At 43.0% G+C, this 22751-nt stretch overlaps 1 protein-coding gene across 7 annotated transcripts in view; it reads left to right on the forward strand.

Annotated features, from left to right (window-relative positions):
* The window catches only part of AMBRA1 (autophagy and beclin 1 regulator 1), a 178674-nt gene that overhangs the window by 79245 nt on the left and 76678 nt on the right, over positions 1-22751 (forward strand). For all 7 annotated transcript variants that reach the window (XM_046015994.1, XM_046015996.1, XM_046015997.1 and 4 more), the window contains 2 exons: positions 7485-7565; positions 7989-8089. In XM_046015994.1, coding sequence (XP_045871950.1) covers positions 7485-7565; positions 7989-8089 — 182 coding nt within the window. The remainder of the gene's footprint in view (positions 1-7484; positions 7566-7988; positions 8090-22751) is intronic.

The following is a 22751-nucleotide window of genomic DNA, read 5'->3' on the forward strand; positions in this document are numbered from 1 at the left end:
GAACTGAGGGCCTGGAATGCCTGGCTGAGACGTTTGGACTTTATTCTTATCTGGGAGCAGCCATTACTGCAGACATATATGAGGCAGCTACCTCTGACAGCATTCGTTAGGGTGACCTAAAGTGGCAAGTATATGGAGGAATGCAGGAAAACCAGTTAGGAAGCAGTGGGCGAAATACAGGAGAGAACATTCGAGGACTGGACCTTATGTGTTGGGTGTAAGAGGCCCGGTGTCTTCTAAGAGTGGGGCCAGTTGGTGAACCTTCCTGGGAAATGAGCTGCGAGAGCTCATCTCTCTCACTTCCTGCTTTTCCAAATGAAATGTTGCCTGTGTCCTTTTCAACTCCTACTTGAGCCAGTTTTGAACTAAGTTGGTAAAACAGCAAATGACTCCTAGAGCAGCTGTGGTGGGAACTGGGATCACTTGTCAGTGCCTGCTGCCCCCATAGCCTGACAACTCTTGTCTAGAGAATTGCCCTGGGTTCTGGTGTTGACTGAGCCAAATTTGTCATTTGATTTTGGGCAAGTCCCTTTCCCACCCTAGGCCTCAGTGTCTGATCTGTAAAATCAGAGGGGATAATCTCTGAAGTTTAACCCTGAAGTGCTCAGATCTTTGTGGGAGCTAACTACCTTAGATGAACTTCCCTTGTGTTTAGCAGAGGCAGAATGATGAAAAGTCTCCGAGAAGTGAGGAGACTTCTGAGGATTAGGAACAGGATTTCTGGCACCTGGAGAGTCCCAACATATTTCTCAAATATATGCCTACCTGAATTCTAGCTCTTTTCTGAGGATTTTGAGCCTGTTGCTTAGAAATATAGACTATTGCTTGGCAACTTCAGAATTAGCATTCTTTCTGGGCAAGTAAAATACATATGAATATTTATTATGAGGAATGTTAGAAGAGAAAGAAAAGGGAATATGTATGGATTGTATTTGGGTATAGCATGGGAAAACACAGAAGGAAAGAATTAAACAGCCAGGCCGGCGGGGTGGGGAGAGTAGGACATAACCACTTAGAGATACAGTTTTGTATTTTTAACATAAAATGTCCCATAGGAATATGGAATGTATGCATTAAAATGCATGAAATTAAAGGTAGGATAAGGGAGAAGAGGAATTTGTAAACGGTAATTATCTTTTTCCTTATGGAAGAGTTAAGCCTCTGAAGTTCCAAGAGATATGTGCTCTTAGGTATGCCCTGTGAATGACACCCATGGGCCCTGTGCCTTCCTCCCAGAAACTAAGCCCTTACATGTGTGCACAGTCCTTGGCAATAAAGACAGGCCTATGGTTTCTTACTAAGAGCACCCAGGGAATGAAAGGACTTGTGCCATCTAGGGACAGGAATACCAGCGAGGCCTTCTGTTGTCTGGAGATTGAGTAAAAACAGAAGAGCATAGGAAAACACTCATTTTTTAAATGGTCTAATTTTCAGCAGAGTCAACTGTGTATTTTCAAGACAATGACCTTTTAAGCTTTTTGCAGCAAGAGCTTCATTTATAAAGGCCCGAGTCAGAGCCGTTTGTCATAAGGAGTAATGACAACCTGACTGTCTGGTCAGGACTCAGACAGCAGTCTGTATGTGTTTTTCATTCCTTTAAATTACAGCCTCTCTCTGAGGCAATTAATCCCAGGAATTTAGCAAGAGTTGCTGCTGTGTGTCTCTCCCTTGTTCCAAAGATGCATTTTCTTGTATTTGGCATTTGTCTTGGATGCCTTATTGTTTGAAGGGTGGTTTTTTTTTCCTTTTAAAATCTTTTATAAGAAAATCTTACTTTCTTACCCCTCTGAGGGTTAATCAGAGATGCACAGAATTTGACAACTGGGAAAGCCATTAATAACTCTGCCAGCTTCCGTCCTGCTGGCTTAAAGGCAGCTTCTGGCTGATGAAATTGATGAGGATTTCTCTGGTGTTTCCCTGAAAAGCATTCTGGTGACAAAGAGTCCTCCTGTGAGGGAGGAGCCGTACCAACATATTTGCATATTCTGCTCCTTACTGGCTTGGTTTGTTTGCTTTTTTCTCCAAGTCTGCTTGGGAGAGGGCATGCAAAGGACTGTGTTCCCTTAGGTCCCAGTAAGTAGCACCTTCCATCATTCCTAAGGTGAACAGTCTATCTGGGTCTGCCTTTACCCCCCGTTCATCTGGCAGACAGCCTCTGGTCCACTCACATTCGACTCACTTGGCCTCCTTCAGCCTGTGAAGCCTTGCCTCACGTTGGTCTTATAGTCAGCACTGAAGTGGTGGCAGAGTCTGTGTGGCTTTGTAAATGCAACATTATGTTAAGTATTGTTAAGTCTTCGGTCTTTTCTTGGAACTCTTAGCACTCTCCCTCTCCCCTTCTTCATATCCCATCCCTGCTGCAGATATGCTATGCACTGGAATTGGTTTCCTCGCCCAAACTCCTTACTTCTGAATCCTCCCTTCTTTTGAGACTACAGAGTCTAGGGTCATAAGTTGCTCTTTTCACCTGTAGTTTACTTGGAGCCTTGCCTTTAGTCAGGGATTTTTGTAGTCAGTACTAATGCCTAGAACCGTTATCCCTCTCCTTGCCTCACTTGTCCTGTCGTCGAATATTCTGGCCTTTGCCACCTTTCCCATTCCTGTTTTTAGGGTTTTTCTGGAACGGTGTTTGAGCTGTTTACTCCTGGATGTTCTTTGTTGTTCTCTCCTCTTACTGTGTGTTTACCGCTTTCCACAGTTTTCTAATCGTTCTGAGACCCGTACTCTCATTCTTCTCCTTCTATACTCGAGTTCTCAATGCTTGTAATTTGAAGTCTTTTCTGTATTTTATTGAGCTGCTGCTTAGCTCCTACTTCTCTATCATCTGTCAAGATGTTAAGCTGAGGACCAGCAGATACATCTCCACTCACTTAACATATGATGTCTTTCATGTTGTTGAATGTGACCATCAGTCGGAGACTTTGTGTCTGAGCCAGCTGATCTCATTTGTATTTTCCCACATATACCCCAGTAATGTCTGAATCCTATAAAGCCATTATTTGTGGCCATGTTTTTTGTCTCACCCCCGTTTTTTTAATGGAAGGAAAAACTGAATCAGAAAGAAGTTGATCGGCAGTGCCAGGATGTCTCGGTCGGTTAAGTGTGACTCTTTTTTAAAAAATTAATTCATTATTTTTTTTATTTTTAAAGATTTATTTATGTATTTGACAGAGATTACAAGTAGGCAGAGAGGCAGGCAGAGAGAGAGGGGGAAGCAGGCTCCCCGCTGAGCAGAGAGCCCAATGCGGGGCTCAATCCCAGGACCCCAGGATCATGACCTGAGCCGAGGGTAGAGGCTTAAGCCACTGAGCCACCCAGGTGCCCCAAGTATATGACTCTTGATTTAGGCTCGGGGGATGATCTCAGGGTCATGAGATCAAGCCTCGAGTTGGACTCTGTGCTGAGCGTAGAGCCTGGGCTCTGTGCTGAGCATAGAACCTGCTTAAGATTCTCTCTCTTCTCCCCGTCTCCACCATGCTTGTGCACTCTCTGTCGTAAAAAAGAAAGAAAGAAAGAGGGGCACCTGGGTGACTCAGTGGGTTAAAGCCTCTGCCTTCGGCTCAGGTCATGATCCCAGGGTCCTGGGATCGAGCCCCACATTGGGCTCACTGCTCAGCAGGGAGCCTGCTTCCTCCTCTCTCTCTGCCTGCCTCTCTGCCTACTTGTGATTTCTCTCTGTCAAATAAATAAATAAAATCTTAAAAAAAAAAAAAAGAAAGAAAGGAGTTGATTGTCGGTTTTAATAACAATGAAAAGAGGCTTGTGAATTATGTTGAAGAAGCCCAGACGTCCCCCCAGCCCTGATGTATTTTGTTTGTCCATTTTTCTAAATTGTCTCCCCTTGTCCTTTCACCAAGCCCTGTGCCATCTTTGAGTACTGGCAACTGCTAATCAGTATGATCTAGTGCACTGGCTTCTCCTTCCCTGCTCGTTAGCCCTGCTGACACCAGATAGAATGCTGTTTGTTGTCTAGGGGGTGGGATCTTTGGACTTTGCAGAAGCCAGTTGTCAGCTCCACAGTGTGATTGATTCTGGGAAGGCAGCGCTCTCTCAGAGCTATGGAGGAAGCACTAGCATTTATCCCATGGTACTCCTTTCCCTGGCTTAGTTTCTTTCTTTCTTTTTTGGTCTTATTAACATATAATATTTGTTTCAGGGGTACAGGTCTGTGATTCATCAGTCTTACACAATTCATAGCTCTCCATAGCACATACCCTCCTCAGTGTCCATTACCTAGCTACCCCATCCCCCTCTCCACTCCAGCAACCCTCAGTTTGTTTCTTGAGATTAAGAGTCTCTTATGGGGCGCCTGGGTGGCTCAGTGGGTTAAGCCGCTGCCTTCGGCTCAGGTCATGATCTCAGGGTCCTGGGATCGAGTCCCACATCGGGCTCTCTGCTCAGCGGCGAGCCTGCTTCCCTCTCTCTCTCTCTGCCTGCCTCTCTGTCTGCTTGTGATCTCTCTCTGTCAAATAAATAAAATCTTTAAAAAAAAAAAAAAAAAGAGTCTCTTATGCTTTGTCTCCCTCTCTGGTTTCGTCTTGTTTCATTTTTCCCTCCCTTCCCCTATGGTCCTCTGTCTTGTTTCTCAAATTCCTCATATCAGTGAGATCATATGATAATTGTCTTTCTCTGCTTGACTTATTTCACTTACATAATAGCCTCTAGTTCCATCCATGTCATTGCAAATGGCAAGATTTCAGGTTTTTTGATAGCTGCATAATATTCCTCTCTCTGTCTGTGTGTGTGTGTGTGTGTGTGTGATGACACAAAGACATCATAGAGAGAGAGTGCACATCTTTTTTATCCATTCATCTGTTGATGAACATCTAGGCTCTTTCCATAGTTTGGCTATTATAGACATTGCTGCTATAAACATTGGGGTGCACGTGCCCCTTCAGATCACTACATTTGTACCTTTGGGATAAATACCCAGTAGTGCAGTTGCTGGGTCGTAGGGTAGCTCTACTTTCAACTTTTTGAGGAACCTCCATGCTGTTTCCTAGAGTGGCTGCACCAGCTTGCATTCCCACCAACAATGTAGGAGGGTTCCCCTTTCTCCGCATCCTCGCAAACACCTGTCGTTTCCTGACTTGTTAATTTTAGCCATTCTGACTGGTGTTAGGTGGTATCTCACTGTGGTTTTGATTTGTATTGCCCTGATGCCCAGTGATGTTGAGCACTTTTTCATGTGTCTGTTGGCCATTTGGATGTCTTCTTTGCAGAAATGTCTCCCTGGCTTAGTTTCTAACCTTTTTGAGGCTTAGGACCCTTTTTAATTTCAGAATGTTTTCTGACTTTTCTTATGGTGATTAACTATACTGTTAGTGCCTGTTGATAAGTAAAATATGCTGTTATGAAAAGCTGTCCTAAATTCATTTGTACTTTTAAATTTTTAAAAAATTTTAAAAAGATTTTATTCATTTATTTGACGGACAGAGATCACAAGTAGGCAGAGAGGCAGACAGAGACAGGGGGGGAAGTGGGCTCCCTGCTGAGCAGAGAGCCCGATGTGGGGCTCGATCCCAGGACCCCGAGATCATGACCTGAGCCGAAGGCAGAGGCTTTAACCCACTGAGCCACCCAGGCATCCCTGTACTTTTTTTTTAAAGATCTGTTTATTTGAGAGTGAGAGAACATGAGTGAGCCTGGGGAGGGGTAGGGGTAGAGGGAGAGAGAAAATCCCAGAATCTCAAGTAGACTCCCCACTGAGCTGGGAGTCTGACTCTAGGCTTGATCTCACGACCTTGAGATCATGACCTGAGCCAAAATCAAGAGTTGGATGGTCCACCGACTGAGCCACACAGCACCCCTCATTTGTACATTTAAGGTGATATGGGGAAGGGGGCGCCCGGGTGGCTCAGTCTTTGAGCATCTGCCTTCGCCTCAGGTCATGGTCCCAGCGTCCTGGGATCGAGCCCCCAGCTCCCTGCTCAACAGGAAGCCTGCTTCTCCCTCTCCCACTCCTCATGCTTGTGTTCCCTCTCTAACCGTGTCTCTCTCTGTCAAATAAATAATCTGAAAGAAAAGTGAATTGGTACTTTGGTCAAAATTTGAAGCTACATATATTTGAAAAATAATAATATGCTTAATTGAGAACTATCTTGTTTGATATTTATCTTTTCCTGTTTGCATATGGCTACTGAGACCTTATAACAATTTGTGGGTTCCCCAGAGCTGCAGTGTTCTAGTCATGAAGTTCTGATTTCATTGTAATTTTTAATAACGTTTTTACCTTCCATATAGTCTCTTTTCTCTCCCTCTCTCCTTCTCTCTCTGTTTCTCTCTTTCTCTCTCCCTTTGCCTCTCCCTTCATCTGTAGAGTTTCAAGTCAAGAGGATAGGATATGTTAAGGAAACAATAGTATACCTTCTCTTTTGGGAAAATAAAGAGCAAGTACCAACTTTTAATGGATCAGCTTCCAATATCTCTGATGTTGATTTCTCTGTTAATGTTCAGCATCCAGTCCCACTAAGATATAAAAACCTTCCTAGGCGTTCATTCTGGCTTCTAAAGCTCTCAGTATTCCATTTGAAAGCTCAAGTATTGTCTTTTTTTTTTTTTTAAAGATTTTATTTATTTATTTGACAGAGAGAGATACAAGTAGGCAGAGAGGCAGGCAGAGAGAGTGAGAGGGAAGCAGGCTCCCTGCCCAGCAGAGAGCCCGATGCGGGACTCGATCCCAGGACCCTGAGATCATGACCTGAGCCGAAGGCAGCGGCCTAAACCACCGAGCCACCCAGGCGCCCTCAAGTATTGTCTTAACTTTGGTTCCAGGGCCAGTTCAAAGATGATCTCATTAAGTTGAAGATAATCCAAAGGGAGAATTCAGAAAAAGTACCAAATCAAGCTTTCAGAGGTTCATTTATTTTGTGGAGTTGGTTAAGCAACTAATTAACTGCACTGTCCAGGCAGTGCCCTTTGGCTTATTGTTCCTTTGATGCCTTAGAAACTAAGCCATGGGGTGCCTGGGTGGCTCAGTGGGTTAAAGCCTCTGCCTCGGCTCAGGTCATGATCTCGGGGTCCTGGGATCGAGCCCCGCGTCGGGCTCTCTGCTCAGAAGGGAATCTTCTTCCCTTCCTCTCTCTCTGCCTGCCTCTCTGCCTACTTGTGATCTCTGTCAAATGAATAAATAAAATCTTTAAAAAAACAAAACAAAACTAAGCTATGTGAAGTCTTCTTGTAGGAGGCAGTGAAGTATAGTGGAAAGAGCAAGTATAGTAGAGCTATGCCTTGAATCCTGCCTTAGCCACTTACTAGTTGTGTGACCTTGGGCATTTGCCTTTCTGGTCCAGGGAGCTTGCTTTCCCCACCCCTCTCTGCTTGCCTCTCTGCCTACTTGAGATCTCTGTCTGCCAAATAAATAAATAAATAAATAAATAAGGAAGAAAGAAAGAAATTTTCGTTTGGGGGATGTTTGTCTCTCAGGCTGATGGCTGGTTCTGCTTTAGTGACTCTCTTATACATAGTCTTTGTGTTTTCTCCAGGGACAATGGTGACAGATCCAGGCACCGAGCTCCTCGCAATGCCCGGATGTCCGCACCTTCACTTGGACGCTTTGTTCCAAGGTAAGAACTGGATGGTCAGCCTTTATGAGGGAGCCTTTATGAGAGCCTGGGATTTTGTTTTTAAACCTACTTTTGAACTTCAGGTTCCGTATCTGGAATTATTTCTTAGTCAGCCTGTAATCTAGCCATGCCACCTAAAGACTTGACAGGAGATGATTGACCACAATGAAAAGAGATAGAAGAGTGGCCTGGGGAGTATCCTATTCAAGATTAGAAGCCCTGTGAAACTGCAGAAGAAAGACAGGAAGGAGATACAAGTCTGCAGAAGGACAGATTCCAGAAATTTTTATAATGTGCCGGGCTTCTGTAGATTCTAAGTTTAGTGGATCCCTTAGTCTTGACTATTGGGGGTAATGGATAGTATATCTCCTTTGTTTTATGGTAATGTTTCATGGGCTTCTCATACGTGGTTCCTTCTTGTAGGCGTTTCTTGCTGCCTGAGTACTTGCCTTATGCGGGGATTTTTCATGAACGTGGACAGCCTGGCTTGGCAACTCACTCTTCTGTTAACAGGGTCCTGGCAGGTAAGGAAATGTTTCTTTGGAATTTGAAAAGTTGAAGGGGCAGGGAGCCAGATAAAGCTTTCCCCTCCTTTACCTATGTTGTTGTGATGGCATCTTGGCATCTGGCTGAAAACTCTGTTTTGTACCCAGTTCTTTACTTCAAGGCAAGAAACGAGAATGGAGCAAACCTGGCTTATCTTGCCCATTCCCACTTCCTTCAAACATCTTTTTTTAAAAAACTTGTTTAAACTCTTTGTTTCTTAATCCAACAATTAGATCCTAGCTATGCTTTTAATTGAATGGTAAAGGTGTCTTGTTCATGTTTTGGTTGGTGAGATACTCATGAACCAGATCCTGTGATTTAATTAGGAGTTTAATGCACACCTCTTCAACCCTTCACTCGTCTGCCAGCAGATGGAGTTTTCAGACACTGTGGAAACTTCCAGGGAAGAAGGAGGAAAAGAGACCCATAGGGCTGGCTCAGAAACTTCAGAAACAGAAAATGGGCTGGACAAGCCCAGTTGAGGCAGTTTTATGGTGGCTGACTAGCTTAGCAACGAATGTTTTTGGCCTAAGCTACATGATGTGACCAGGCTCTCAGATGTAGTGTGTGTTGTTGCTTCTGGGCAGTGTCTAGAGAAGGAAACAAAGCAGGATTCTATTTTTTTTCTGTCAAAGGTTATTTCCCTTTCACACTCTTTCTTCCACTTCCCCCTCACCTCTACTGCCAACCTCTAAATTTATGTATGTGAAGGCATAATCGGTATAAAAATCAATCCACATTTATGTCTGTCTTTAATTAGCATCTATTAGAAATTTCTTAAAGACATTATGTTTCAGAAAATCTGGGCTATGTGGTGGTAAAGGGAGGAAGGGATCTGGGTGAGGCAGTAACACTGTCAGCCTGGGAGAATGTGATTTCTAACCAAACTACTGTGACAGCTAGAAGGCCACAGGATCTCTGGTCACTCTTAGGCAGGACTACCCTTGACCCAGTGTCAAGGCCTAGAAGTCCTAGAAACCTCAGTGGTTTCTCTGCTAGCCACCAGACTCTTTGTCGGCTCAGCCTTGGTGGGGGAGCAGACTACATCTGGTCCTCTGATGAGCTTGTCTGAGGACCTCTGGCCCTAGTGGGTGAACAGACACCATGCCTTGGTGCCTCCCCGTGCTTGGTTTCTGATGGCATGTGGAAGCTCCTTACTGGCAGATAATCATTTACTGCCAGGCAGTACTACAGAGCTCTTCTCCACTGTGTGTTCCAGACATCTGCCTCCATCACCCCAGACAGCACCTCCTGTTCCTCTACTGCTAGAAAATCTCTGTTTCCTTGGCATCTAGCTTTGCTTAGGAACAGCTGTATGTTTATTTCTTCCTTAGATTTAAGAACTCTACCGCCATTTCCTGTTTCCTCCTTTATGCCCAGAGGTCTGACCCCCAAAAGGCCCACTTCAACTTATGGATACTTTTGAATACAGGGGTTGTGTTCCAGCAGGCGGTTGTTAACAGATATGAAATCTACTGAGAAAAGTTCTCTAGCAAAGAATGCAAAGTATCTCAAGGGCAAGGAAATCTAGATTCTCAAGAACCTCACTCTTGAATTAGATTAGCAGATGGTTTCCATTCACAATTAAACCAGTTTCTTCTGTTTTCTGAAGATACATGTTATAGAGAGCCTATTGGTCTTTTCGTAAAGGCCCTCATCATTTGTAGATTCAGGTTTCCTCTGCTGTCCAAAAGTGGAGTGTTCTTACAGAACCTTTTGCAAGCCAAAATGGCACAAAGTGATGAAGCAATTACCATTAATTCATATGGAAAAAATTTTTAGTGTACCCAAACCCAAAAAATAAGGTCTCTTAGGCTTTTCTGATACCTTACGATGCATCTTGCTAATGGAGGCACAAAATAAATTGAGATAAAGCACAGATGTGCTCACAGACGCAGTTCAAAGCTCTGGCAGGTTGATGCTCAGAGTGCATGCTGCCTCTCTAACAGCTCGCTGCAAAGCAAATGCTGAATGCTATTTTCACTTTTTTCATAAGAGTGAAAATCCTCTTCAGATTTCCTTTAGTTAGTGAAAGCAAGGTACTAATGTAGGTCTTTTGTAAAACTGAAGTGGTGTAACACAAACTTTCAAGAAGTGACAGGGCCCGGGGGTGGGGGGTGGGGGGGGTGGGGGGCTGGGTACCTGTGTTTGGGTATGGAGGAAACTGGAGCCCAGAATACTAACTTGTCCAGAGTAATACAGCTAGAAGTTGAGGAGCCAGAACTGAACCAGGCAGTGGGACTCCAAAGTTTCCTAGTCTGCCTCCCTCCGTACAGTTATTTTAAAAGACAGAGCATCAAAATAGCATGCTTCTTCCAGGACCTTAATCTAGAAGAGGGAAAGAGCTCCCAGGGAACTTGGCTGATTTCCAGGGTTTTTCTTAATTGCATTAATTCCTCTTTATCTATTTATTTTATTTTGTTTTATCTTACTTTTTAAGATTTTTATTTGTCAGAGAGAGGTAAGCACACAAACAGAGGGAATGGCAGGCAGAGGGAGAGGCAGGCTCTCCGTTGAGCAGGGAGCCCCATGTGAGACTCGATCCTCGGACCCTGCGATCATGACCTGAGCTGAAAACAGATACTTAACCAACTGAGCCACCCAGGCATCCCTAATTCCTCTGTTTTAAGTGGTTTCTAGACATAGCCTTTTATGACCCAGTGGAGCTTGCTGAGGAAAATCATTATGTCATAGCCCTTTTTTTGAGCCTTCTAGTGGATGCAGATTTTTGCTTTGTATTAAACTTACTGCAGTCATGTAATAGAGCTCCTGTAATAACGACTTTTGGAGTGAAAAACAAACTGGCCTGTTAGCAGTAAGCACTCCCAGTTTTCCTAGAAAGGCAGTTTCACTTGTATGATTGGAATGAGGTTTTGATAGTCTCAAAACAATTACATTCAACAGGTATTTTTTGTTTAGCTATGTGCCAGGCACTGTTCTGGGCTACCAGAGTGAATAAGAGGCATGATTCTTGTCCTCCTATAGCTCAAAGTCTAGATGGTTGACCATACCTGAATCTGGCTGTTTGGTTCTTAGCTCCAAACATCAAACAAACCTTTTTTTTTTTTTTTTTTTTAAAGATTTTATTTATTTAAGAGAGAGAGAAAGCACAGGCAAAGAGAGGAACAAAGAGAGGGGACAGAGGGGAGAAGCAAGCTCCCCACTGAGCAAGGAGCCCGATGCTGGTCTTGATCCCAGGATCCTGGGATCATGACCTGAGCCGAAGGCAGGTGTTTAACCAGCTGAGCCACCCAGGTGCCCTAAAGCCAAACTCTTTGAAAGGTGAATGCCTTTTTGCCTGGCAGTTCTTGGAGGTGTGACCTGGAGGTGTGACCACGTTGGCAAATGAGTCTCCTATGGGCCAAAGCCATTCAGAGTCATCAACAAAAAATGGATTTGCAGATAATTAAGATCCATTCTGCCCACTTCCTCGCACATGATCCTGAGAGTGATAATAGAAAACAGAAGCTACTGTAAAGAAGTGTTTTGATTGTTAATTTTCATCTCTTCCTCTTTATCTTGGTGCCTTCCCCACAGTTCTATAGGTTCCTGGTGGCCTCTAGTCACCCATCAACCCATGTCATGCCCCTTCTTTAGCAACACAAATTCTGAACCTGTACTAAAAGTAGTATAAGTAAATTTAAAGCTACTGCAACTCCACCAGGTGTATTTCTGGGGAACACAGAGAAGTCTGGGGAGCTCCCCCTGCTGACTTTTTAGTAGACAGCTCTAGCTCTGTGCAGTGACAGCCACTGATAGTAAAGAAGGACATAAAGTTAATGACTGCCTACAATGAGCCACGTGCTGTCCTAAGTGCTTTCCCATATATTACTTCCTATAATCGTTATGGCAGCCCTGTGAAGTAGATCATCTATTTCCCTGCTGCAGGGGAGAAAACTGACATTCAGAGAAGTTAGGTCACTTGCCTGATATAACATAGTAAGAGGCCGACCTAGAACTTTAAACCAGGTCTGTCTGCCTGACTCATAATCTTCTGTGCCATGTTTTGCCTGGGTTCAAGTAGGGGGTACCTGCTGAAAGGTTCATAAGCTTATAGTATTTTTCTGCATGTTTGAGGGCTCATAAAAGTGAAATGAGAAGCCCTGGCATTTCACATCTTCCTGGTAATTACTGGAAGAGCAAAAAACTTCTGAGGGATAGAGACCTGGGTAATGTAGATTATTAGTTATATGTCCTGCCTAATCTTTTTGACTTTCATCCTAATGAGCATCTGTTCCCAGCAGATGTGGGCCTGATGTACTTAATTTAGTGTTTTGATTAAAATCAATGGGTCAGGATTTTCTTGCTCCTTGCCACAGGTCATTGGGGCCTGGTTGAGTGTCCTGGGCTATAGATGGCTTTGTGCCCAGTCATCCTAATTTTTCTAATTGCCCAGTCATCCTAATTTTTTGCTTAAAAAAAATCTCTTCTCTCTTTGACCCACTAGACGTTTAAGAGTGTGTTCTTCAATTTTCACATATTTGTGATTTTCCCAAATTTCCTTCTGTTATTGATTTCTTATTTAATATCATCGTGGTGTATGATTTCAGGTATCTTAATTTATTGAAACTCATTTTATGGCTTAGCACATGGTCTGTCCTGGAGAATGTTACCTGTGTACTTGAGTAGAATATGTATTCTGTTGTTGCGTGGAGTGTGCTGTAGATGTTGGGGAGATCTACTTGGTTGATAGTGTCGTTCAAGTTTTGTATATCCTTGCTGATCAAAATCCTTTGATTTTAACTGTACCAAAGTTAAAATTTTAAAGGATAGGACATCCTTTAAAGGATAAGGATAGGACAGCCTATCCTTTAAGACTGAGGCATTGAAATTTCTAATTATTATTGCTGAATTTTGTATTTCTCCATTTAGTTTTGTCAGGTTTTGCCTTATATATTTTGAGACCTTGTTGTTAGGTACATATATTTTTATAGTTGTTATGCCTTTGTGATGAATTTAACTCTTATCATTATAAAATGTCATTATAATAAATGTCTCTTTGTTTCTAGCAATATTATCTTTAAGTCTTTTTTTTTCTTATATTGGTATAGCTACTCCAGCTCTTTTATGCCTGTTGATTGTGTGATATATATTTTTTCTATCCTTTTAACTTTTAGCCTATTTATTTTTTTCAGTCTAAGTAGGTCTCTTATAGAAAGCATATACAGGGACGCTCGGGTGGCTCAGAGGGTTAGGCCTCTGCCTTCGGCTCAGGTCATGATTCCAGGGTACTGGAATTGGACCCCGCATCGGGCTCTCTGCTCAGCGGGGAGCCTGCTTCCCCCACCCCCTCTGCCTGCCTCTCTGCTTACTTATGATCTCTGTCAAATAAGTAAGTAAAATCTTTAAAAAAAAAAAATAGAAAGCATATATAATTGACCTTTGAACAATTGCAGGAGTTAAGGGCACTGACCCCCCGTGTAGTTGAAAAAGTGTGTAACTTTGATACCCCAAAAACATAGCTACTAATAGCCTACTTTTGACAAGAAGTCTTACCAATAATATGAAAATTTGATAAGCACATTATTTTGTGTGTATTACATGTGTGTATTCTTATAAGCCAGAGAAAAGAAAATACTATTTAGAAAAATCATAAGGAAGAGAAAATACATTTATAAGTTGTGGGTAAGACAGAGCTACCTCTTTTGTAAGACTTTTCTTTTCCTCGTTAACTTTATTTTTGGTTGTCTTTTGCCTTTTAGATATTCCACATTTCCCTGGTACCTTAGAGAATTACTTTTAGGAGGCCTGTCTGGTCTGATTCGGCCATATGGGTGGGCATCTGGGACCCTGGGCTTGCTGACTTTTAGGAATTAGCCTGATTTCTCAACCCAGTATCATAGCTCTCTAATACAACAAATTGCCTAATATACTAGATCTTTGCTTGAATTGGCAAATCTGGGAAAGATGAACAGTATGTGTGATATGGTTGAGGGCCATCATAATATACTTAAATGGTATGAACATAAATGAATAATAGTTCTGGTGTTGGACCATTTATCTCCATGGCTGGACCCTTTATCTCCATGGCTGGACCCTTTATCTCCATGTCCTATACCTCTCTGGTACCTAGTACCCGGGCAAATAAAGTGAGTGACACATTCCAATTCAACATCAATTAAGATGGCTGTTTATAAGCCCCAGACAAATGGACAATTAGTAGTGGCAGTACTAGCTAGTGCTCCTTTAATAATTAACCCAATTACCTTTCATTCTGCTCCAGTGATGAAAGTGAAGGTGATAAGGGGCTGGCTTGGTTGCCTGGGAAACGGAGAAGTAAGTGCACCCAGCCTTATGAGAGAGACACCTTACTGCACCCAGGACTTTTACTTACTTGGGGTCCATCATTCACGGGAGCATTAGTGTCCTCTCTACCCCAGTCTTTTACTGCATTTCCTTACACTGCTAGTGAGAAGTGTGCTTATTGAGAACCAGGGTCTTAGTTTCTAAGCTGAATTGCCTGTGCTGTTAAGCTTTTCTAGGGGAAAATACTGGGCTTTGTCAATGAACTTTTCTATCCCTTTTATATTATGTGACTTAGTTTTTCTGTGCCTCTGTCTCTCCCCCAGGAAATTTCCTCTTGATCTTTCCCCACTCACTGATGCTTCCCCACCTGTGCCCTTTCTCTACTGTCATTTTTTTTTTTTTTAAAGATTTTTTATTTATTTATTTGACAGAGAGAGATCACAAGTAGGCAGAGAGGCAGGCAGAGAGAGAGAGAGAGGGAAGCAGGCTCTTCTGAGCAGAGAGCCCGATGTGGGACTCGATCCCAGGACCCCGAGATCATGACCTGAGCCGAAGGCAGCGGCTTAACCCACTGAGCCACCCAGGCGCCCCTCTCTACTGTCATTTTGAAGTGTATGTAGCGCTTTTCTAAATGCTTAGCATTTTCCAGGCCACTTTGGGTCTTACAAAAGAATTAAATGGTTCTGCCCTTAGGGAGTTGACAGTCTAGCCAGGGAGTGGCCTGATTTTCTATTTTGTTTTGGCCCTGCTACTAAAAATTTAATAATTCCCCTGGGACTTTAACTGCCCTTTCTGATAGATTAGCTAAGGAGGATGCAGCTCAAATACAATGTGGCCTAAGGATTTATCTCTTTTGGTACAGTTTGAAGACACTTTGACTGTGTCCCCACTTTTCTTTCAAATGGGTCTGTGAGGATGAGTAAGTGGGAGTTTGGGGAGGATAGCTGCCATTTATAGTTTGCTTGGGAGGCATTATAGCAACATGTTTGAGTTTGGGCTCTAGAGCCACGCTCTCTAGGTTCAGATATTTATTCCGCTACTTCTTAGCACTGTGGTCTTTGTTAATTTATTTTACCTTTTGGGAGCCTCAGTTTCTTCATATGTAAAATGGGCATAAGAATAGTTCCTGGTTTATAGGATTGTTTCAAGGATTGAACGAGTTAAATGAGTGAAATTAAATGAATGAAACACTTAGAATAGTATTTTTTGGTATATAAGTATTCAGTAGATGTTAGGTATTATCATTATTATGATTTTTGTTATAAATTTTGGAGACCAGTCTGAGTTAGAGCTATGCCAGTCTCCTCATTGATTATAACCTTGCTGATCTCTCACGATTTTTCTGTGTTCTCCCCAAGTGGGGCTCTTCTGGGTCCCAAGCAGGACTTTTTCACCTTTTGCTATGGTTAGTGAGTTGAAAATACTGTAGACCTTTTGTTCTATGGCACCAACAAATGGTAGCCTGAGAGTTAACAGTCTAGTGTGTCCTCTGTTGCCTGTGGTCATGTCCCTCAAGCGGGAAGAATAGAGGAGTCACAAAGTTCACATGGGCCAGACTATTTTCTGTCCCCCACCAGGACTTGTGTTGGTAAAATGAGCTGCTACTCCGCACATCGAGTGTTTGCTTTTGTTTACCCATGGCAACATGAGATTCTCAAAGTGTGGCTCCTGGACCAGTACCATCATTACCTGGGGAGGTGTTATAAATGCAAATCCTTAGGTCCTACCCCAGACCCACTGAATCAGAAACTCTGGTTGTAGGCCTCCGGAATTTGTGTGTGTGTTGTTTTTTTTAAAAGATTTTATTTATTTATTTGACAGAGAGACAGATCACAAGTGGGCAGAGAGGCAGGCAGAGAGAGAGAAGGAAGCAGGCTCCCTGCTGAGCAGAGAGCCCGATGTGGGGCTCGATCCCAGGACCCTGAGATCATGACCTGAGCCAAAGGCAGAGGCTTAACCCACTGAGCCACCCAGGTGCCCCCAGAATTTGTGTTTTAAAGAGTCTTGTAGGTGATCATGATGTACTTTAAAATTTGAGAACTCAATGAGCTAGGAACAAATGCAGAGACAGAGGCATGGGAAGAGATGAGGTGGTAATACCAGGAACCCAAGATACATTAGTGCTGGTGAGACCCTGTTGGTTAACTCTTCTTCATCTGGAGCTGTTAATAATGGGGAAGTATGAATGAATTCTTAATTATATACAGAGTACCCTCTATGTAATTTTTGATTCAGTGAGTATTTATTGAACTTCCATTGTTTATACGGTACAATGTTAGGTATCCAGATGAACAAGACATGATCTCTGCCCTCTAAAGCTTACCACCTACTAAGTTGGTATTATGCTAAATGCTAGACTAGAAGTATAAACAGAAAGCTGGCTGTGGGAGCTCAGTATCTTACAGTATTTCTGCAGCAGAGAGTGAGAAGAATTGACCTATAACCTCTCTCCTAACTTTTTTTTTTTTAAATATTTTATTTATTTATTTGAGGTAGAGAATGAGAGAGAACACGAGCCATGGGACAGAGGGAGAGGGAGAACCAGGCTCCCCGCAGAGCAGGGAGCCCGATGTGGAACTTGATCCCAGGACCCTGGGATCATGACCCAAGCTGAAGGCAGACGCTTAACCGACTGAGGCACCCAGGCACCCCTCTCTCCCAACTTCTTAACCAAGTTTTCACCTGTTAATCTTCCTTCTCCCAAAAAGAGAAGTGTTAATGTCAGCATATCTGGATTGAGACCCCGCTGTTTACTTGTACTTCAAGTTGTCTGTATTCTGGGGCTTCCCTAGACATAGAGTGATCTCAAAGTTTAAGTCCTGTGGTTGTGTACTCCTTAGAAATACTAGTCATTTTGAAGATGCCAACTGTAGATGGCCTCAGATTTTAAGTACTCGCTGTAATGCCAGAACCTTTGCTTCTCTCTTCTTAGATTATGTTGTTTTGTGCTTTGACATGTTTTGCAAAACATGTCAAAACAAATGGTACAATATAGAAATCTACAAAGGAGATGTGAGGAAAGAAAAAGCTAAAATGTGGGGTCCGAGCCCTTATTTTCTAGTGGAAGCAGTAGCCAGACAATCTCCACTTAAATTTAAGATTAGAGATCTTCTACAGCCCCTGGAAAGATTTAGAACAATCCTTTTGCTGTCCCATCTACTCCAGCAGTTTTACCCACATGATTGTATAAATGCTGGTAGCTAACAAACCATGCTAACCTTCCACCTCCTTCTTTTGAAAACTCTAAGCTCACATAAGCTTTTCTTTCTCTTTATGAGCTCAAGCAGCCTCATTTATTCCAAACTGGCTGGGAATGCCATGGAAGCTGGCAGACAGCACCTCTCACCCTCTTTACCAAAGTAGAGCCAACCTGTGGGTGTTAATTTCCTTTCTTTAACAACTGCTGATCCACAAGGCCAACTCTTCCCCAGGGTCCTTGTGCCACTCAACTGGAAGCTGAGAGCAAGCATGGATATCTTGGTATAAGCCATATGGAAAGAGGCACCTGCAGGTAGGTGACCTGGGACCTTCTGGAGTGTTGAGACTCCCTGGAGGTGGTTCTTTTGGCCAGGAGTTAATTTTCACCCCAGAGCCAGATAGTTATCCTGTAACAACAGTTTTTCATTATTACAGGGCTACTGAGATCAGTCCCTTGGTTTGTCCTAAGCCCAGTTCACTGCAGCTATATGCACCAGGCAGAAGGGGCCCAGCTTCACTCCTGTTGTTTTTAGCAGTGGAACTGTATTCTTTGGGAATGCCTGCCTGGCAATAAACTCATGATTTTTACTCTTGAGGCTTATGGCTGGCAAAGCACATGCCAGAAGTATTTCCTCCAAAGCAGAGAATTTAACTAGTCTAGGCTACAAAGGAACAGAGGGAAAGGTGAACAGGAGGTAAAAGGTCAAACTTCCTAGTGGGAACAAGGGAATTGTTCAGGAAGGTGAGGTGTACTTTAAGCATATGAGGAGGATATATCACTTTCATAAATAAATCTGGCTAGAAAGGTGAATTTTCTCCAGAATATGACGTATTGCCAATGATTGCTTTTGGTAAAACTTAGTAGTTTTTTCAATAGCAGGATTCCCACAGTCTTTTTATTATAGTTTCCCTTGGGCTGGTAACATAAATGAAAGGACTCATATGGAAATATGCACAGTCTTTCCTCCCTGTTGAAGTTTTACCTGGGCAAATATGTCAGAGGTTGTGTTGGTGCTATAGCAGATCTTAAAATTATCCAACAAATATAAAAAAAAATATATAAAAATTAAAATTATCCAACATTACCCTGCATGTTGAACTGGCAAAAGGGCTGTGAAAAGAAAGAATGTAGTAAGTCAAACTTAGATTTGACCATGAGCTAATACTAGATCACATTTGCAAAATGTAATGGCTGTGGAATATGGCCACATAAAAGGCTTTGAATGTGCTTTTAAAACAAAACAAACCAGGATGCCTGGGTGGCTCAGTGGGTTAAGCCTCTGCCTTCCGCTCTGGTCGTGGTCTCAGGGTCCTGGGATCGAGGCCCATGTCAGGCTCTCTGCTCAGTGGAGAACCTGCTTCCCCCTTCTCTCTCTGCCTGCCTCTCTGCCTATTTGTGATCTCTCTCTCTCTGTCAAAATAAATAAAATCTTTAAATAAATAAATGAATAAAATAAAAAAATAAAAACAAAACAAAACAAAAAACCCAAGGGCAGTTACTTTATGCCAAGTACTATTCTAAGCACTTCTCACATATGCACTTAATCTTCACCACATTCTAGTAATGTCCTGTTTCTACTCATTTTTGGAGATGAGGACACTGAGGCACAGAAGGATTAAGTAATTTGCCCAAGACCACAGCTAGTACTTGATGGAGTGGTAATTGGGGATGCAAGCAGTCTGGCTCTAGATCGGGACTTTTCAGACAGAACCATCATGGGGTATGGGTGACTCCTTGTTGGTAGAAAAAACAGACTGAAATTTAAACCCTGGCTTTACTTTAAAGAGAACAAAAATAATTTGTTTAGTTCCCAAGACTGCTGCTGGGGAGGGGGCTCTGAATTCTGCTATATTCTTGTTGCAGCTCCTTTCCCCTGGAAAGGGGGCCCTGTAGAATTACATTCCCAAACAATGAATCCTGAAGAGGTAATTACACTGTTGCCATCCCATTGGGAAGAAGGCTGGGGCGGTGATTACATTCCAAAACAAAGCTGTTTGGGTATAATTGCACTGTGCTGCTCTTATCAGTCTGGGGAAGGCAGGCCTCTGGTCTCCATCCTCATTTGTTTTTGAGATGAAATCCGAATAGCATTCAATTAATAGGCAAGACCCAGGCACAGGGAAGCCAGCCAAAAGAGCCAAGAGGACATTAACTTGCTGTTGCATTTTCCTTCTACTTAAGTTCTGCAGACCTTTAAGTATCAGCAGATTTGAGGGAGAGCCCATTTGAGAAAATGTATTTGCTGCTAATGAAGGGTTAGAGACCCCTACTTCGAGGCTATGCCCCAAAGCCCTCATTGGTCTTTATGCAAAGAAGAGATGGTTGGGTAGCAGTGAAATTTCCCTCTTCCATCAGCAGCTTTTGCTCTATCCAAAGATGGCCAGCCCCTCTTTCAAATATTTCTCTAAGACTTCCAGCATATATGTTTTTTCATGTATGGCTTCTAGACATGGATCGAAAAGCTCCTCTATGGTTCTGTTGAGATAATAAGGCTGACTTTTGTTAAATTTCAGCAATAATCTCTAGATCTGGCCTGGAAGAAGAAACAACACTAATTTAATTGTTTTGTATTATGATTCAGAAAGCACAAAATGGCCCATGGCCTCGTAGGCTGCTTGTTGAACTAGAGCAGAGAAGGAGGGGTTAGGATGGATGTTACCAGACTGTGGGTTGCACAGATCCTTCAGAAGTGGTAATTAGCTTTAGGGTGTGTGGCTGGCTCAGTTGGTAGAGCCTGCGACTCTTGATCTCAGGGTTGTGAGTTCGCACCCCACAGTGGCTATAGAGATAACTTTAAAATAAAATCTTTAAAAAAAAATTAAAAACTGGTTGGCCATTGCATCAGTAAGCTCTTTCTGTCTCTTAAACCACGCCAAAATTCATTGGCTTAAACCAGCATATATTTTTCTTGAAATTCTGTGGGTTCAGTATGCAGTGTATGTGGCCTGGGCTGACTTGGCTGCTGTTTGCAGTCAGTTGATGGCTTGGCTGGATATGTATGGTCTTGATGTGTATGCAGAATAATGGCTTGCCAAAGACCTCCACATCCTCATTCCTAGAACCTGTGAATATGTTACTACTTTCTGCGGCAGCAGAAACTATGCAGATCTGATTGAACTTACAGATTTTAAGTTGCAGGGAGGAATTATCTGTATGGACCCCCATTCTAATCAGATGAGCCCTTAAAAGGGGAAGAGAAAGGATAGTCAAAAGACATGCAATGGTAGAAGATGAGAATGGCCCTCAGCTAACAATCATCAAGGAAATGAGCACCTCAATCCTATAATTGCAAGGAACTAAATTCTGCCAGCAACCCAAATGAGCAGGGAAATAGATCATCCCCTAGAGCCTCCAGAAAGGAATACAGCTCTGGCAGCACCTTGATTTTAGCCCCATGAGGACGCAGATTGGATTTCTGACCTGCAGAAGCGAAAGCTAGTAAATTTATATTATAGCCATTAAGTTTGTGGTAATTTCTAATGGTAGCCATAGAAAACTAATGTACAGATGGCTTCCTGGACATATCTGGCGGTTTTAGCCTCAGCTGGGATGATTTATCTCCTTCCTGTGTTAGGTCCCCCCCAAAATGGGTACCCCAATAATGGGTCCGTGATTAAAGGAGCAAGACTGATCAAAGCGAAGGTCAAGCAAAGCTTTATTTCGTGCCAAGCATCAAGAATCAGACCGACCGTCAAACAGACCCGTCAGGGACGCCCTTTACAGAGGACGACCCCTCCCTGCTTTCCAGACTAACTTTTATAGAGCAAGGGCCATGTGGTCAGGCCTGGCCTTACACAGGTGGCTAATTCAATTACAATTCACCCCACAGTAGCCATGGAAACTAGCCCATCACCTTGGTAGCTAGGAGACAGTAGGCGCCCCCACTGATCGGATGTCTCCACCTGGCCTGACCCACCCTTGTATCTGGGCTTTGTTACCTGGAGCTGGTTTCCGGGACTTGTTTTTAAGTCCCCTGCGGGAAGGGGAGCAGGGGCAGTTTAAGGGTTAAACAACAAAGTTATTGTTTAACCTCAATGGAAGCCTCTGGCTAGTATAAAAATATAAAATAGGTCCTTACACCTGTTCACCAGAAAGTTAACTCGTGCTTCTTCACATAGAGTCTCAGGATTCCAAAGAGAAATAAAAGAGGTCAGGTGTCAGTGCATAAGCACTTTCAAGGCTCTGGTTATGTTATTTTTGTTGTTCCATCAGCTAAAGCTAGCCACATGGCCAAGCCTAGAGTCAGAGAGGGCAATCTCGAAAGACGTGAATAACTCATTAATGGCAATTACTGTAACATTGTACCACAACTAAATAGATTTTTGAGATCTGTGGTAACCTGGTAGCTCACTCTAAACAAATTGCCTTTTTTTTTAAAGTGTCTTTACATATACTTGAAAGTTTCAGCATACCCAGGGGTATAGATGTATAGATTTGGAACTTCAGAGAAACATCTTGGCTTAGATCATTATTTGGATTATTCAGAGAGACATGAATTTAGGAATTACATCCAAATAGGAAACTGGATCCTGGTTTTCTAGACATAATGTTTCAAAGAACCTACCTTTTCTCTTTCTCTGGGTGTTTTCTGGGCTGTAGCCCTCTATTTCTGTGTGCTGGAGGGTGAAAAGATGTGCAGAAGAGATCTGTGGGTGGTTGGGCCCCTCAGGACCACGTGTCTTTCTGTGTAGGAGTAAGATCGGCAGAATTAACAGTACGAGCATTTACTAAATCAGCTGTCAGTGAACCCGTACCTGTGGCATCGTTTATAAACCGCAGCTCCTTTAACAGAAGCAGTTTGGAAGAAAAGTTCCTGAACACTAAGGCAAGGGATCTTTGTGTGCCCAGTCACTGTGGCATGTTGCGCTTTTTTATACCAGCAGTTGGGAGAAGCTACAATTGAGTTCTTCTCAAGCACAGGACTTAACTTTTTTTTTTTTTTTAATTTTTTTATTTCTTTGACAGAGAGAAATCACAACTAGGCAGAGAGGCAGGCAGAGAGAGAGGAGGAAGCAGGCTCTCTGCCAAGCAGAGAGCCCGATGCGGGGCTCGATCCCAGGACCCTGGGACCATGACCTGAGCTGAAGGCAGAGGCTTTAACCCACTGAGCCACCCAGGCGCCCCATGGACTTAACTTTTGTTTTACTTTATTGATGAGACTGGTAGACAAAACAAAACACTATGTTACGGGCTGG

This window comes from Meles meles, chromosome 8, assembly GCF_922984935.1.
Source record: "Meles meles chromosome 8, mMelMel3.1 paternal haplotype, whole genome shotgun sequence".
Taxonomy (NCBI): Eukaryota; Metazoa; Chordata; class Mammalia; order Carnivora; family Mustelidae; genus Meles; species Meles meles.